Source organism: Girardinichthys multiradiatus, chromosome 15, assembly GCF_021462225.1.
Source record: "Girardinichthys multiradiatus isolate DD_20200921_A chromosome 15, DD_fGirMul_XY1, whole genome shotgun sequence".
Lineage (NCBI taxonomy): Eukaryota > Metazoa > Chordata > Actinopteri > Cyprinodontiformes > Goodeidae > Girardinichthys > Girardinichthys multiradiatus.
In genome coordinates this window covers 24,330,231-24,347,606 of record NC_061808.1, presented here as the reverse complement: position 1 = coordinate 24,347,606, position 17,376 = coordinate 24,330,231, and the positions used below count along the sequence as shown (strand labels likewise).

The 17,376-nt window shown below is 39.0% G+C and overlaps 1 protein-coding gene across 4 annotated transcripts in view; it reads right to left on the bottom strand.

The window, feature by feature from the left end:
* LOC124881945 (MAM domain-containing glycosylphosphatidylinositol anchor protein 2-like) overlaps positions 1–17,376 on the bottom strand; it is a 309,655-nt gene that overhangs the window by 215,371 nt on the left and 76,908 nt on the right. For all 4 annotated transcript variants that reach the window (XM_047387943.1, XM_047387942.1, XM_047387944.1 and 1 more), the window contains one exon: positions 4,106–4,245. In XM_047387943.1, coding sequence (XP_047243899.1) covers positions 4,106–4,245 — 140 coding nt within the window. The remainder of the gene's footprint in view (positions 1–4,105; positions 4,246–17,376) is intronic.

Sequence of the window (17,376 nt, the reverse complement as noted above, 5' to 3'; positions counted from 1 at the left end):
GTGTGGACAGTTCTGTGCCCCTCATGAAGGTACAGTGCTTCTTCACTAATAAGCCCAAGATCAACCCAGTAATAAAAGCTCTCCTCATGGAGAAGAAGAGAGCCTATCGATAAGGAAACAAGGAGGAGCTGAGAGCTGTGCAGAAGGAACTAAGAAGAAAGATCAGGATGGAAAACAACATCTACAGAAAGTAGATGGAGGACCAGCTGCAGCAGAACAACATCAGTGGGGTTTGGAAGAGAACTGAGGACAATTTCAGGTCACAAACTAAACTCCCAGGCTGTGAGATTTAGGGTGGGTGAAGGACTTGAACCAGTTTTTCAACAGGTTTGATATGCCAACCCCCTTCGGCCAAGTCTCCCCTGCTGTAACCCCCCTTACATTCAAAGCCTGCGTGTTCATCTTCACAGAATTTCATACCTCTGAGCTCTCTTAGTTAGATGCACTGCAGTTCGCCTATAAGCCTTGCGTTGGGATGGATGATGCCATCATTTTCATCCTGCACCGAGCTCTGCAAGAGCTGTGAGGATCATTTTCCTTGATTTCCAGTGCTTTTAATACCATCCAGCCTGGACTTCTGAGGAACAAGCTAGAGCTGTCAGAAGTGGACCACCAGCTGTCCCGGTGAATACTGGACTACCTCATTTGCTGCCCTCAGTATGTGAGGACACAGATTTGTGTCTCTGACAGACTGGTCTGCAGTAGGGGGGCCCCACAGGGAACTGCACTTGCACCATTCCTGTTTGCTTTCTACACTGCAGACTTCTCCATCAATTCCCCAGGTTGATCTACAAAACTTCTCTGATGACTGGTCACAGGTACAGACAGTGGACAGAGGACTTTGTGGACTGGTGCCAGTGGAGCCACCTCCTGATTATCTTAGAGAAAACAAAGCATCTGGGGATAGATTTCTGCAGGCTCAGATCCAGCACACTGATAGTGGTGAACATCCAGTGAAATGATGTTGAGATGGTGGACTCTTATCTGGGTGCTCATCTGAGCAATAAGTCACAACATTGATGCTCTTTATAGGACAACAACGAATATTTGTTTTCTTTTCTTTGTACTGCAGCATAATCTCACAAAAAGACACCAGTCCCACAATTATTAGCACCTCTGAAAATGATATATGAAGTGAATGCAACTGAAGCATTTTTGTAATTTATACTTTTTAAAGTGTCCTGGGTTCGATTCCCAGCCTGGAGTCTTTCTACATGGAGTTTGCATGTTCTCCCCATGCATGCGTGGGTTCTCACCGGGTACTCCGGCTTCCTCCCACAGTCCAAAGACATGCCTGTTAGGTTAATTGGTAACTCTAAATTGCCCTTAGGTGTATGAATGAGTGCGTGCATGGTTGTTTGTGTGTTGCCCTGCGATGGACTGGCGACCTGTCCAGGGTGTACCCTGCCTCTCACCCATAGACTGCTGGAGATAGGCACCAGCTCCCCTGCGACCCACTATGGAATAAGCGGCAGAAAATGACTGACTGACTGACTAGTTTTAAAGTTAATCACAGTATCTAGGCGCTCTTTATTATGGTGTATTTCGACTGCAGGAACCTTTTCGGGAGAAATAGCAGTTTTCTGAAGAGGTTTTTCTCTCCCATGCATTTCCACTGCAAGAATCAGAGCCAAATCAGACAAAAAGTTAGAAATTTACCCTTTTGTCCAATTTGTTTACAAATACAAGATTTAAACTCAGCCACCAATGCTTAATGTCACACTGTTTCACAGAGTTGGCACTCGAATGTATCTTTAAAATCAGTCAACATTTGTGGAAATATTGAATCAAAGGAAATGCGGACTTCCACTTTCAGCATCTATGGAGACGAAGAGAAGAACACTCATTTTTATAGTAATTTTAACTAGTAAGGTTAGAATATTTTTTCAGCATTTATGTTCTGAGATACGATTAAAGTGATGAAAACTGCCCAGGACACATTACAGCAGGAACTGCTGTGTGTATGTACTTATTCTTCCTGTAAGACACATTGCTCAAGCTTCAGTTTTTAAATGATCTGTGGGTTAAACCACACCTCTGAGTTAAACCTGGTTTTAATTCAGTTGTATATCTTAACTGCTATGAAACTGTAAATATTGTCTTTAGACAAATAGCATTCCTGCTCTGCTCAGCATTATCATGGCATGGAGGCTAATTTATTTGAGCTACTTTTAAAATCAGTAAAGACAAGAAAAAAAAAAACTTTTTAATAAAGACAGATATGTGTTAATTTTGCCTAAACCTGTCAATATTTACAATCGGAGCAATAAACAAATGCAATAAATCACAGTGGATGAGGTCAAGAGTTTAACTTGCCACCAAGCACAGTGAGGAGGATGCTAAGGGAGGCAATAAATCTCCAAAGGTCACAGGTACAAAACTGCAGAATTTTTTGGGGTGTTATTACACTACAACAATACAATATGACTTTATTGTAAGTTATTTTTTACACATCTTTAACAAGTCTGCCAGTAAATGAGGAAAGTGCTGTAAGTAGAGCTCGTTATCTCTGTCTTCCATGTTTACATGTACTTCTCCAAATATCATTAGATATTAGTGGTTACTCTTCCTGAACTCCTGTAAGCTAGTTCCAGTGATAAAAGAGGGAACCTGTTGAACAGCTTGTTCTGGGTTTTGCTGTGAATGATTAAAACAATATTGAAATGACAAAGCTAAATCTAGTGTTGCAACAACACAAATTGTGGTTTAAGCACAGCTGACAATGCTCCACAACATTTAACAGAGCTGATTACATTTGCCCCATACATGCCCTGTGAAAGATAAGAAACTTCCGATAATTAAAATGTTGAACTTATAAGTAAAGAGAGATCTCAATTAAGGATTAATGAAAAGATAACCTTTATTTGCTTGAAAATCTTGTACATCTATAGCCAACAAGGTCATGTGTTCCATTTCTGTAATTTATAGCAAAAGCAACCCCCCTTTCACCTGCCTCCAAAAGTAACCTCTGCAACTTCCTTAGAGACTCAGGATGGTTGTGTGCAGACACAGGTCTCTTGCCACTGCCAGAGGGGAAGAAAAATCAGACACGTCCCAAAGCCTGCAGAGACACAGCAGAGACCCTCTGTGCCAGGGGATCTGCGCGAGTATCATAAAGACTCAGTTTCAAAGAAGATGCTACCTCCCCAACCAGAGCCCTGCAGGGCGTTTGATCTCCCGCTCTCCTCTCCTCCCACCCTTTCCCTTCTTGCTCGGTTCAGTTTCTGAAAAATCCTAATTAAGTGAAAAGATTGAGACGATGATAGCAAAGTTGTGCCGCATCTGTCAAAAAAAGGATACTATGTGTCTGAAACCTGCTAATTCACCTCATCAATTGGAAAATAAATATCAATACCCTCTTTTGCTTTGACGTTCAAAGGGCAGGCACATAAACTAACAGCCCTGTCCATTGATCAGAAGGTTCAGTCATATTTTTTAATGCAAATGAGCTTGATATGGTCTGAGCATGAAGGAGCATTTTATGAAATTGGAGAAAAAAACATGACCTTATTGTTTGAAAGGTAAGCAGAAGAAGATTAGTACTAGAGAAAAAAAGTGAGGGTTTGATAACTTTGGGCAAATCAGTGCCTACAGGGATCAAACTCCTAACAAGAAGACAGAATTATTTTTTCCACTCGTGCCTGATGTGATAGTGATGAAAGCAAGAAGTGGAAAACAAGAACAAATACAAAGCCCAAGTTTTTTTTTTTTTTTTTTAATTAGTTCATATCACATATGTAAATACGAATGTGAGAAAAGCTTTTATCTGATGCTGAGCACCCATGTGGATTTACATGACCCAGAGACTTTTTACCGCGGCCTGTTTTTTACTCGTTATGCTTTGTTTTGGCAGATGTTTCTGCTGTTTTGCTTCCTGCTTTCTCATTAGGCTTTTATTATCAACATGCAGGTGCACAGTGCAAGCTAAACCATCAATAATTAAAGGATTAAACTTTTTAAGCTGGTTTAGTGTGCCACTCTGATGCCTGTACAGAATTAAAAAATGAAAACAGACGGAGGCCCAATTACCATCTCATGATATGTTGGTGTAGCTATTTTTGTCAGTGCTTTTAGACGGCGGGGTTTATGAAATCACTTCCTTTACCTGTGGCCGAGGATGGCCTGTCACCAGACAGGTAAGCTCCAGGGTCTCTCCTTCTCTGATGGTGTACACTCTCTCCGTGTGCCTCTCCTCTTCAACATTACAGGCGTGCCCAGAGTGAATGATGCGGACAGTTGGAGGTGCTGCAGAGGAAAAGGTCACAAACCAAGTTATCACTCCAGTAAATTCAGAGAGAACAAGCAGTTTAGGGTAGTGAAATGTGTATTGATTAAAAGCTTGTTTCATTTGGAGCAAGGCTATTCCCAAGCTTTGTACAAACATTTGCACCCAGCGGAACACAAACATAACCAGAGGTATTTGTACAAGAATGATTAAAGAACTCACCATTTAGGGGAGTTTTTGTTTTAAACACCAACTAAATAAATTGAATTGAGAAGGTTTATTGTAACAGCAGAAATCAGGATAGAGAATAAATTGGACAATGACAAAAATTGAAAATGTAAAAATGGCAAGAAAAAAAGAGAATTGCAATAGTTAAAAGTTAAAAATGAATGAAATGATGTTATATTGTAACATTATATTATGTTATTTTACTCAATGTAAAGCACTTTGGGTTACCTAGTGGTTATTGTAAAAGGCTATACAAATAAATTATTCATCACTTGCTCACAGAGTCCAGGTTGGTTTGGATATCTTATTTACATTAATAAATTAGAGCATAAATTGAAAACTGATATTAAACTTTCTTTGAGCGAAGACACTTCACTGTGGTTTAAAAGGAAAAAGAAAATAAATCTGCAGTGGGTGTTATGCCAAAACAAGGCTGTCTACAAAAATTTATTTTAATACATCTCAGCAAAGAGTAGAATGTAACACCTTAATAAAAAACTGAAGGACCTAGATATTTAGCTACGACTAAAAGCAATCAATATCACTGAGCTTTGAGTCAAATCGATAGCCAAAATGATTGGGAAGTGTATGGAGCAGTAGTTTAAATGCAGTATCAAATAAATGAGCCTCTGCTGACTCATAATGCGATGTTCTCCATCGTTCTTTCTTATCTCTAATATTAAAATGAATTCAGAACTCTATGCAATTTTGTGTCAGAAAGTATTTATGAGAAAATTATAATTCAAATAAAGCAATGAACTCCAGTCTGACAATTACTTGTAAGGAGATAAATAGCAACCACATTAAATACCATGTGATAATTGTATGATTTTCTTGTAGACACATTTCTACACCCTTTCCAAGCATTGAAAATTTCCATCAGTGAATGGGGATGTAATATCTCCACATACTGATGACTCACAGATAATTGTAGAAAGTTGCAATTAGTACTTGAAATATATGGTAATACCTATGTACCGTATTTTCCGCACTATAAGGCGCACTTAAAAACCTTAAATATTTTCAAAAAATGACAGTGTGCCTTGTAATCCGGAGCGCCTTATATATGGATCAATTGGTTAATTGGTTGATCCATACTGGTTGTACACGGCGCTCTGTCAAAATGTTTCAGTACGACTGGTAAACTACAAAGCCGCACCGCTTGCAGCATTACGGCTACCGTAGTCAGGGGTGTCGCCGAAGTAATAGCGGTAAACACCTGTACTGTGCTTACTCCTAGTCCAACACCACTTGTGTGTGTATAACGTTTGAATGTACTGTTGCAGGAATTGCCTGAACTATATGTGATTAGAAGCTCAGTGTGTGGGGTGTATGTTTCGTGTGTGTGTATGGAAGATGTTGACATTACTCCTCCGGACAGAGGTGGCGCTGTGTGCTGCCGTAGCTGAGAATCAAGAGTGAAGGAGTGACGTCGGTATTATTGTGTGTGTGGGGTGGGTAGAGACGGCGACCGGAGCAGCGGTGTATGAGTCTGTAAGCCCTGTGTTTTTACGTGCTGCAAAGTCATTAAAAAGAACCCCGAATCTCGTCAACAACTCAGTGTTTTGATGCTGTTTCTTCATGCTCAACTCAGCAACGTATGAGTGAGGGAGTTAACCCCGAGGAAACTAGTAACTTCGGCCCTGGAGAAAGCGTCTCCCCTGTGTCATCAGACTACGGTCAGGGGACAGAAACTGGAAAGGTTAACAGTACTAACGTTTGATTTAGTGCATCAAACTGTTTCTTTTACGTGTTTACTGAATCAGGAAAAAGTTCCCTTTCACGTTTTAACTAACGTTTGATTTCAACTTCATAGACTCCAATGCATTCCTAACGTGCGGTTGGCTCTATTCAATAGAATTCTATGTAGAGGAGACCTTACCATGAGAGTGAATGGAGTTATTAGAACGCTGGTTTGTAGTGTATTAATAAAGTTTGACTGACTGACTTATCTGACTGTTTTGTTGACATTCTCTTTAGCACAGCTCCATCTAGTGGATGCATAACGCAACCCCAGTCAAACGTTTGACTGCAGTAGCTTCTATTCTATGCGCCTTATAATCCGGTGCGCCCTATATATGAAAAAAGTTCTAAAATAGGCCATTCATTGAAGGTGCGCCTTATAATCGGGTGCGCCTTATAGTGCGGAAAATACGGTAATTTTGTTGGAGTTTGCATTTAATTTCTCTCCATTTTGTAATTAATGTCACAAACATAATTTTGATACCATAAATCACATACAAGTTATTAGACTAAATAATAAAATACGGACAGCAATGTGCTTGAAAACCTTCTTCAAAAACTTCCAAAAATGGTTGAATCCTGCTAATATTTAATTTTAATGGAAAATCATGATATTTTGTAAGAACACTGTTATATTTAGCATACAAAGTTTTGCTGGTGTTGCACGCATTTTCTTTGGAGGGGTACTTCAGATTTCCTTTAAGTAGGGTTCAGTTAAGAGGGTATAACTAGTCAATATCTAACCCCAATACAGGTCCTTCTCAAAATATTAGCATATTGTGATAAAGTTCATTATTTTCCATAATGTAATGATGAAAATTTAACATTCATATATTTTAGATTCATTGCACACTAACTGAAATATTTCAGGTCTTTTATTGTCTTAATACGGATGATTGTGGCATACAGCTCATGAAAACCCAAAATTCCTATCTCACAAAATTAGCATATTTCATCCGACCAATAAAAGAAAAGTGTTTTTAATACAAAAAACGTCAACCTTCAAATAATCATGTACAGTTATGCACTCAATACTTGGTCGGGAATCCTTTTGCAGAAATGACTGCTTCAATGCGGCGTGGCATGGAGGCAATCAGCCTGTGGCACTGCTGAGGTCTTATGGAGGCCCAGGATGCTTTGATAGCGGCCTTTAGCTCATCCAGAGTGTTGGGTCTTGAGTCTCTCAACGCTCTCTTCACAATATCCCACAGATTCTCTATGGGGTTCAGGTCAGGAGAGTTGGCAGGCCAATTGAGCACAGTGATACCATGGTCAGTAAACCGTTTACCAGTGGTTTTGGCACTGTGAGCAGGTGCCAGGATGTGCTGAAAAATTAAATATTCATCTCCATAAAGCTTTTCAGCAGATGGAAGCATGAAGTGCTCCAAAATCTCCTGATAGCTAGCTGCATTGACCCTGCCCTTGATAAAACACAATGGACCAACACCAGCAGCTGACACGGCACCCCAGACCATCACTGACTGTGGGTACTTGACACTGGACTTCTGGCATTTTGGCATTTCCTTCTCCCCAGTCTTCCTCCAGACTCTGGCACCTTGATTTCCGAATGACATGCAGAATTTGCTTTCATCCGAAAAAAGTACTTTGGACCACTGAGCAACAGTCCAGTGCTGCTTCTCTGTAGCCCAGGTCAGGCGCTTCTGCCACTGTTTCTAGTTCAAAAGTGGCTTGACCTGGGGAATGCGGCACCTGTAGCCCATTTTCTGCACACGCCTGTGCATGGTGGCTCTGGATGTTTCTACTCCAGACTCAGTCCACTGCTTCCGCAGTTCCCCCAAGGTCTGGAATCGGCCCTTCTCCACAATCTTCCTCAGTGTCCGGTCACCTCTTCTCGTTGTGCAGCGTTTTCTGCCACACTTTTTCCTTCCCACAGACTTCCCACTGAGGTGCCTTGATACAGCACTCTGGGAACAGCCTATTCATTCAGAAATTTCTTTCTGTGTCTTACCCTCTTGCTTGAGGGTGTCAATAGTGGCCTTCTGGACAGCAGTCAGGTCGGCAGTCTTACCCATGATTGGGGTTTTGAGTGATGAACCAGGCTGGGAGTTTTAAAGGCCTCAGGAATCTTTTGCAGGTGTTTAGAGTTAACTCGTTGATTCAGATGATTAGGTTCATAGCTCGTTTAGAGACCCTTTTAATGATATGCTAATTTTGTGAGATAGGAATTTCGGGTTTTCATGAGCTGTATGCCACAATCATCCTTATTAAGACAATAAAAGACCTGAAATATTTCAGTTAGTGTACAATGTATCTAAAATATATGAATGTTAAATTTTCATCATTATGTTAAGGAAAATAATGAACTTCATCACAATATGCTACTATTTTGAGAAGGACCTGTATATGACTTTATGTCTTTACCATGATGAAAAACATTTATTATTTAGGTAGGTATTTTACTTAATTTCTAACATGTCTATATAACACAATAAGGTTGTGCAAACAAGAACAAATAAAACAAAGAAATGAAAATAATGATTCAAAAGAAATAAAAAAAAGTACAATAACTCAAAGAGTAAGATCTGTTCAAAGAGTAATATGATGAAAAAAAACAACATATTTTTTTATACTTTTAGACATAAACATAAAGGTCTTCATAGCTTCTCACCAATTTTTTCTTTTGATCCAAAAACTTTTAGCACCCTCCTGCTAAAAAGATAGACTAACAGTGTATGTAGAAATTTGTCAATGGTGTTTCTGAAAAATAATTATTTACAGCAAGAAAGTTTTTTAGTATGGCACATTGCAATTATTGTTTAAGTATCCAAACACTATGAAACCTAAGGTGGACAGCGTATAACAGTATATCCTTACCAGCAGCCAACATAAGTCATATTTAGAGTTTATTATCAAATGTATTTTTAGAATAATTATGTCTGGTCAATGATAAGGGCCTCAGCAAGAATCAAAGTCAGTCATGTGACCCTTGGGAAGCATTAACAGCTGCAGTAGGTAACCTTTGTAAAAATGCATCTTTTAAATTTTCTATGTCCTGACAGTAAAATATGGGAACCCTGATCTGTGAAAAAATAAAGCTCTGCTGGCTCCTCCCAGTGGTCCTACTGCCATTTGCAGAAATACACAGATCCCGGTCAGAAACAACCAATCCAAGAGCCAGGAGGAATGTCTTAGCAGTGTCACTCATGCTTGTGTAATGTGTGTTCATTGCAAACTCCACTGTGGTGAGGAACTGTGGAGGGAGGGATCTGCAAGGTGTGCTATTTCAAACTTTTGGACTAAGTCCACAGTTTCCTCAGAACTCCCTACTGCAGCTTCAAACAATTTAGCAATCCATACAGTACCAGAAAAACTGGTGTAAATGTTCTTCAGTCAGTATTAAGTACCTACATGTACTATTAACAGCTGCTACTACTGAGGAAATAAAAACATTTTAACATGTCCACACACCAACTGGCACTGGGGCACAAGTAGTCAGGGTTAAACTGAGCAGAGGAAGGGGTAATGTAAGATAACTCACTGAAAATATTCATTCCTACTGAGCTGTGAAAACATGGCTGTTCATTGGCGGCCCCTGACAATACTAGCATCTGTTCAGCATTTATTCCTCTCCAGCTTCTATGATTAGTGAAGAGGTTAGGGACGAGATGGGTTAGAGAGCGGATGCAGGATATGATTAGGAGAAGGAGGAGTACAAAATGGTAGGAAAAAAAGAGAAAAAAAAAACAGCCGTAATTTCAAGGAGTCAAAGACAGCAGCTTGGCTTTCATGTTGGAGGAACAGCTTCCTGTGTGGGCCCCTCTCGGCAAAGTCAGCCCCCTGCAGCAGGCTCACGTCTACCTCCATTTTTACAACCATGCTAATGAGCAAAGTGACACTCCCCTCTGTTGCTGCGTTGAGTCTCAGCCAGAGTGTATATGTGGCAGTGCACTAACCAGCCATTCCTTCCCAAAACCAGCCTTTCTGTTTGTCTCTTTTAGCTTGTTACCCTAATGCTCTGTCATGCCCATCGTGCTTCTTTAAAGGCTACACAGATTGATGAGTTCTAATACAGACGCTAATCATAGCAGGTTGTTTAGCTTTCCTCAGTCTTCCTCACCGTGTTTTCTTTTCTCCAGTTAAACTTAAACACACTGGTGGTGAATTCCATTGGGAGTGTAATGCTTGAGAAATAGGCTCAGCACAAGGGGGCTTCACGCAAGGCTGCCACTTAAAACAAAAAGGGCTGGGAAACAAGACCCCAGGGCAAGAGCTGAACAAAGTGCTAATGCCATTTATTCCAATGAGCCAGTATCACAGCAGCGTACTATCACTTCTGGAAGAAAGCAGGGAAACACTCATAATTAATGAAAATCAGCTCCTATCTGCAACTACACACTCGCAAGTGCATAAACATACACTTACTCTTCATGCAGTCAGACAACTCTAAGCTTAAAGCCACAAAAACAAATAACCCTCTCTCGAGCATACATAATGAGAACACTTATGTTAGTATAGTCACACATATCCTTATGTGGCTAAGACCTGCTCTTTTATATCCCTGTGCCCAAAGCGTGAACTAATATCACTGTCATTACTATTTCATTTGCAGCTTTGTTTCTTTAAAAGCCATTTGATATTTCATTGACAGTAACGACTCATAACATATCCAGAGAAGATGTGTGGGAATGGACAGAAAGACATTAACGCTGGTAGATTTTAGGCTGTGCTGTCAGACAGCAAGATGTCAATGTACTGACAGGTCACAGATAAAAGACTGGGGGTAAAGAGGGCGATAGACAAAAGCTTTGAACACATTATTCATGGCCCAAGACAGCTGGTTATATCCCCTAACATTTTTAAAACATCCCTTACAAATTCATTATGTGGATTAGTATGGAATGGTATGGTAGAGCTGTCAGGGTGTGACATTCTGGACTTTGTTTGTGGTTTCTTGTGATGGTTTATTTTTGTCTAGCTGTTTCTATTTTGGTTTTTGTATCATGTTTATTAGTTCCAGCCTCCCTTATAGGTTAGCTTTAGTTGTTTATATCCTGGTTTGTGTTTATTCTGCTTCTTTCTCTGTTTATTTCAGTCTGTGTTGGTTTAGTATTTAGGGTTTCCTTATGGATTCTTTGTTTACACTTAGGTTGCCAGTTCTTAGGTGGTTGTTGTTCTTCTTTTGTTTCCTCCAGTTTCTTTGCTTCCTTCAGTTCTTGGTTATTCTAGATTTCTTATGCTTCTTTTGGTTAATTTATCTTGGTCTATAGTTTTGCTTAGGTCTGTGTCTCCTTATTGTTAATTAGTCCCTTCGCCCATGTTTTAGTCTATGTATTAGTTTCACATGTTCCTTCAGCCTCCCTGCCTCCTTGTAACACCTGTTCCATGTTCCTTTGATTACCTGCCCTTTGTATTCCCACAGTATATTAGTTAGTCTAGTTTATGTGTTCATTGCTGGTTCCTCCGTTCAATACCCTCGACTATGATTCTAGTATTACTATGTTTCCTGCAGAGTCTACTTTTGTAAGTTTTTGAATCTCGACTTATTGTTTGTACCTGCAGTGCTTTGCTTCGTTTTCGTAAGTCTTCGGAATAAAACTAGAATACTCTTACAACATGCTGCTGCCCAGCTCTTGTCTGCACTTTGGTCCGCCTCAAACCCAGAACGTGACAAGAGCTAACTTTTATCCTTTCAATCTCTTTTGACTTTTTAATTAAGACCACACTAACATTTCTAGGACCTCCATGGCTGGCTGCAAATTTGAGATCGAATGCAAGCATGACTTTACCATACTTCTAGCGCTTAGCACATAGGATTGTCTCTGCTGCTTTCTTGGCCATTATATCACAATGCTATAGCCACGGCAATCACATCAGCATTAGGATGTGTCCTCACAATCGGCGCAGTTCCTCTGCAAAAAGGGATGTTTCTGCACTTCTACAGTCACTTTCAGCATTGCTGTGTAGAAGTATGTAAGTAAGTACATTTTATTTACTTACCTTTCTCAGACTGTGGTCACAAAGTGATTCACACTAAAAATACTGTTAAAGCAACATTTTAAAAAAAATTAAGTAAATACATCATTAAAACAGTCGGTCAAGGCAGCCCAGGCACCATTGCGGTTAAAATGCTTGTTCAACAAAGAATGTCTTAAGTTGCTTTTTAAAGTATCAACAGAGTCTAGCCTTTGAAAGAGACAAGGAGACAGATCCAGCTTTGAAGGATCTGTCTCCTTGGGTTTTAAAGCAAGTGCGAGGGACCATCAATAGATTCTGCTCTGAGGATCTCCGGCTACGGGTTGAAGTGTAGGGCTGAATCAAGTCACAGATTGATAGAAGGAAACACCATCACTACTTTCATCAATTAATCAGCAGCATAAGAGGAGGCACGTTTACTGTATAACTGCAGTACAAGACTGAGCAACTGACCATACTGAGCAATACGTTTGAAGTGAAGCAGTGCTCTTTGAGCTTACCTCAGTTAAAATCTGTGACAATAAAATTTGTAACATTGTGGGAAATACATCTCGCATTTGAACTGCAGTATAATGCTACCCAGTCAATGTGTTTTCCAGATATGGAGGTGTGGGTGCTTCTTCAGAGCTGGAAAATCCTATTCCACAGATCTTTACAAGCAAGGAGTCTGGAGTTATTTCCAACAGTCTCACAATTTGCTGATTGCGATATCTGAAATACAGAAATAAATAATAGAGTAACACTTTCATTCTATAAATGCACCTTTAGCACTTAAATTGTAAATTAGAACTTAAATAAAAGATAGATTCTTTAGAAATGTAAGACGAATGCCATACTTTGTATATTAAATATTAAGTGGATTTTAACAGTCAGAGTAATGCATTGTCATTCGGATACAGCTTCTTTGTTTTATTTATGTATGCAAAGGTCATGCCTTTAGATAGTGGGTCATATCTTCACTTTCTCTTCCCCTGCAACCAAATTTATAACAAATACATCACATATATAGTTTAAGCATTAAAAAAAGACATGCATGCTAGAAGCAGATATGTCTGTGGTGAATTCCTTTTGTCATCTTACTGCTAAATTGCTGATATCCTGAGTTTAAATTTTAATTTTAAGACCTATTGTAAGTGTTTGTAAAGTCATGTTTGAGTTTGCATTATGCTGTTGTGTAGTGAATTAGTAGCTCCCCTTTCAGGAGCCCAGTCGTCCTTGGCTTCAGTTGGGTGAGATGGAGACGGCTCTATCCTCTACCACCTATGGAGATTAAATTGGATTTGGCTAAAAGCAACCTTGGCTCCTCAGCTTTGGAGCACTCAAGAGGCAGAGATGCTTCTTAGCAATGGCAGACACTGAAATTTACAAACAAATAAACGTGGGGAAAAAAGTCCAGCAGCTGGGGCTAATTTCACAGTGGGTTTAATGTCCTCAAACCAACCCCTAAGGCCCACTTACAATATCCTGCTAGCTTTTTGGTTCCACAATCACCTTCATACAATAGCAAATGAAGTGAAAGAGGACAGACTCATAAATAGACAAAGAAAACATAGATAATATGCATATTGTAACAATTTAGAGAGTAATTACTTAACAACAAAACATTTTCCAGAAATAGAATTCCTATTGGTTCTAAAATGGCCTCAGAGGACGTGAGGGAATTTCATCATAAGATGCATCAAAAAGTTTTGTAACTGAAATTACAAATTATTGCTGGCCATCTGTGCTAGGAATGGATCATTTATTTTGAAGAAATTCAGCAAATCAGCTAAATGTTGGGCATACTACGCCAGATGTTTGAAAAGGTAGCATAATTTTTGCAAATAAATATGACTGTTTTAAAATATCTTTAATCAGTGTAGAAAAATTCAGTCCAGTTTGACCTTTTTAAAGTTTACAGTAAAAGAGAAAACAAACAAACTGTAGGTTCATTCATAGAAGAACCTACAATAGTTGCAGATAGTAGATTTCAATCCAACAATAAATTAAGGGATTGGATTATACCAATGTATGCATCAATACAGATTTCCCAAACATGTATCTGATTTTTTTTAAATAAACTAAAAACAATGTCTCCCAGAAATCACCACTATGACATAAGAAAAACATGTATATATTAGAAAAAATATAAAGTTAAACCAAATCTTGTAAAGATTGCATTATAGAAAAACTCCATCAAATTCAACATCTATTCAGCATAACATTGTTTGTATCCTTCTTTTCAATAAAATGTTGAATTTTAATAGAGTATACCAATACTATGACCATGAAGACCAAAGTGATCTGTGTAGTGCTCACATCATAAAACATGGAAGAAATTGTTATGAATTTTATTTATATTTTTGCTCATTATCAGAAATATTCTAGTGATTATTATCTCTCAATATGTGGTCAGCCGCAATGAGCAAAAAGCTGTACAATTACTTCATCGCAAATGTAAAAAGTTGAGACATGCAGGATATCTACATTCAAATTGAAGCTAAATAAGACGTAAATCCTGTTCACTGGTGCAAAACATTGGTAACTGTAAATTCTGTGGTTTTTACCGATGAGGACGGGAGAACATGGTCCGCCGTCAGATGTGTCACTGAATTATTTTCTGTGCTTCTCCGCATACATTTGGAAAGCGTAGGCTTACACTGCATCCAGCGATTCAGCTGTATAATTGAAAAACAACTCATCCACGGGGTCATCCATGTGTGTGAGGGCCTGAAATGGTTTGCCAGCAGCACATGCATATTATTACATCAGGAGTTGTCAGAACGTATTGATTACACACTGTAATGCACTCCCTGCTCTTGTCAGTCTATGGTGCTATTGTAAATGAGAGTCTGTATGGATCTGGCTTCGCCCTATCAGCACTGATCATCTATCATACAGTATGTAATGTGAGTTGAAAATAAAGGCAATCAGAAATATGCAGATACCACTTTGACATTTTATCCACATTAGTAGGCTAGATATCAAAATCACAAGAGGTACAGGGAAACAGAGTGAATGAGCTAGTTGATTTGAAACTGTAAAGATACGGATATATTTCTTTGCAGTTTCAATAGACATGGAAATCTGGAGAGATCAAAACAAACAGTGGCTCTCTATGCAGCCAAAGAAACAATTAAAACACAAACAGAAAAAACACCACTGCAGCACCGCCACTGTCCATGGTGCTGAAGTGTCCCATCGTTCAAATGCTTTGCATGATGCTTTACATGATGACACCAACAAAACTTTATTTCTGTATTGCTGATTTAAGCTCAGTCTAACACCGAAACACACCTATTTAATATTTACTTGTAAAATTTGGTCAGATAAAACATGCAAAAGTAAACAACCAATAACACGTATTTTAATATAAAGATAGATGTCAAAATACCAAGCACATAATAACTCTGTTTAATGTTTGAAATAATTGTTTTAACCGTTGAACTGATTAAATGTAAAGAATTTAATAGTGGAATTTTTAAGGCATTCTGACTTATTTTCCACACTTTTTATGAGGAAAAATATACTTTCTATAGAGAAAACCAACAAAAGATTTACTTATTATGAATATATTTGTTAGCTGCAATGGTTTTGAGTGCAAAATAACTTATGCTAAAAAACAAAATCAATTCAAAATGTGGATTTCATACAATGTTTTAAATAGATTTAGAAAAGAGTCTTTTGAAAAGACTAGAACTTTAAGTTAAATAAAGCAGAAATTAGCACCAGTTAGGATTTGATTTGAGTTTGACAAGGGCCAAATTGTAGTTGCTAGATGACTAGGTTCAAGGCATCTCAAAAACATGAATCCTGTTGGAGTGCTCCCAGTCTGGGGTGGTTAGGATTGATCAAAAGTAACCCAAGGAAGGACCAGTTGTGAACTGGTGACAGGGCAATAGATCACCAAAGACAATGATGCACTTTGGGAACAAAGGCTGGATCTTGTGGTCCTATCCAACCGATGAGCTGCTGCAGTTCAAACTGCTAAAGAAGTTATTGCTAAGAATGGCTCGCATTGCTGCAGACCTGTCAGATTGGCCACATTTTTAACAGCGTGTCATTGGCACAGGGTGTGTTTTTCACTTATCGAGGAAACACATAGATTTATTATGGAGTATGAGAAGAAGGCAAGTCAGCCAAGACAGTGTAATGGTTTAGAGAATGTTGCACTAGGAAACCTTGGATCCTGAGACGTCACCTACCTCAGCAGTAATGCAGACAATTAGAACTCTTTTTAATAGAAACTTTATTCCCTGTTTCCTCTGGTCTCTTGCAGGAGATCTATGGGCTTTTTAGGGCTGGATCTAAAAAATATGTTTTCTATTCGAAATTCTGGATAGAAAAACCAAATATATCCAATTGCTGCCTTTAATTAATTCTTTGCTGTTTTTCCCATTTCCATTCTTTTTTTCTCAACACCCATGATACAATGTTGACAATGAGCGCCTGTTGTAAGCAGTTTATTTCCGTAAACAACACTAATCAGACATCTGGAGGGAAGGTTAAAGCCCAGATTGGCTGTAACCGTGCAGGAGTTGTCTGTTGATAGGTCCAACCCTGGCCAACACACCCGGTTGGCTGAAGAGAGGTAACAGCTTTCTATGTGGTTGGCTTGAACGGCGAGCCAGCAATGGCTCACTGCGGCTAGAGTATCTGGCATCCCTTCGAAGATTGGGTGATGCTCGCCAAGAAACTGTCTCATGATTGGCTGTGCTGACTCCAAAGTGAACTGATTGTCCTATCAATGCCCACAGTACAAGCCAGCTGACAGGGATGCCTACTGGCTGGCTTTGCCTCTTTCCACAACACCTCCATGGAACATACAGTAAATCTATGCCTTTGAGTGTGCAAGTGCCTAAATGTGTGTATGGAGTGTTAATGCGTGTGTCTCTATAGTAGCCATAACTTATCCATTGGGAAAGTGTGCAGCAAAGCTCTGCCAGCAGACATACACCTCATTATTCTAAGTCAGGCAGAAAATGGCTTTTAGAGATCTCTCGACAAGCTACACTGCTTGAAAAGTGGGTTATAGGTCTTCCCAAATCAGCAACAGATACCTGGGAAATAACTCAGTTGACTCAGTGTAGGGCATGATGAGACAGCAAAATTATTTTGTTCTCACAGATTTCCAGTTTAATTTTTTTATTAAATTAAATAAATGTAATTAAAATCACTTGTTAAGTGAATGTTTATTTTATGTAATGTGTTTTATAGAACTAAACTGAATGATGAAGGAAGGATACATCATGCTGTTTTCTACATGG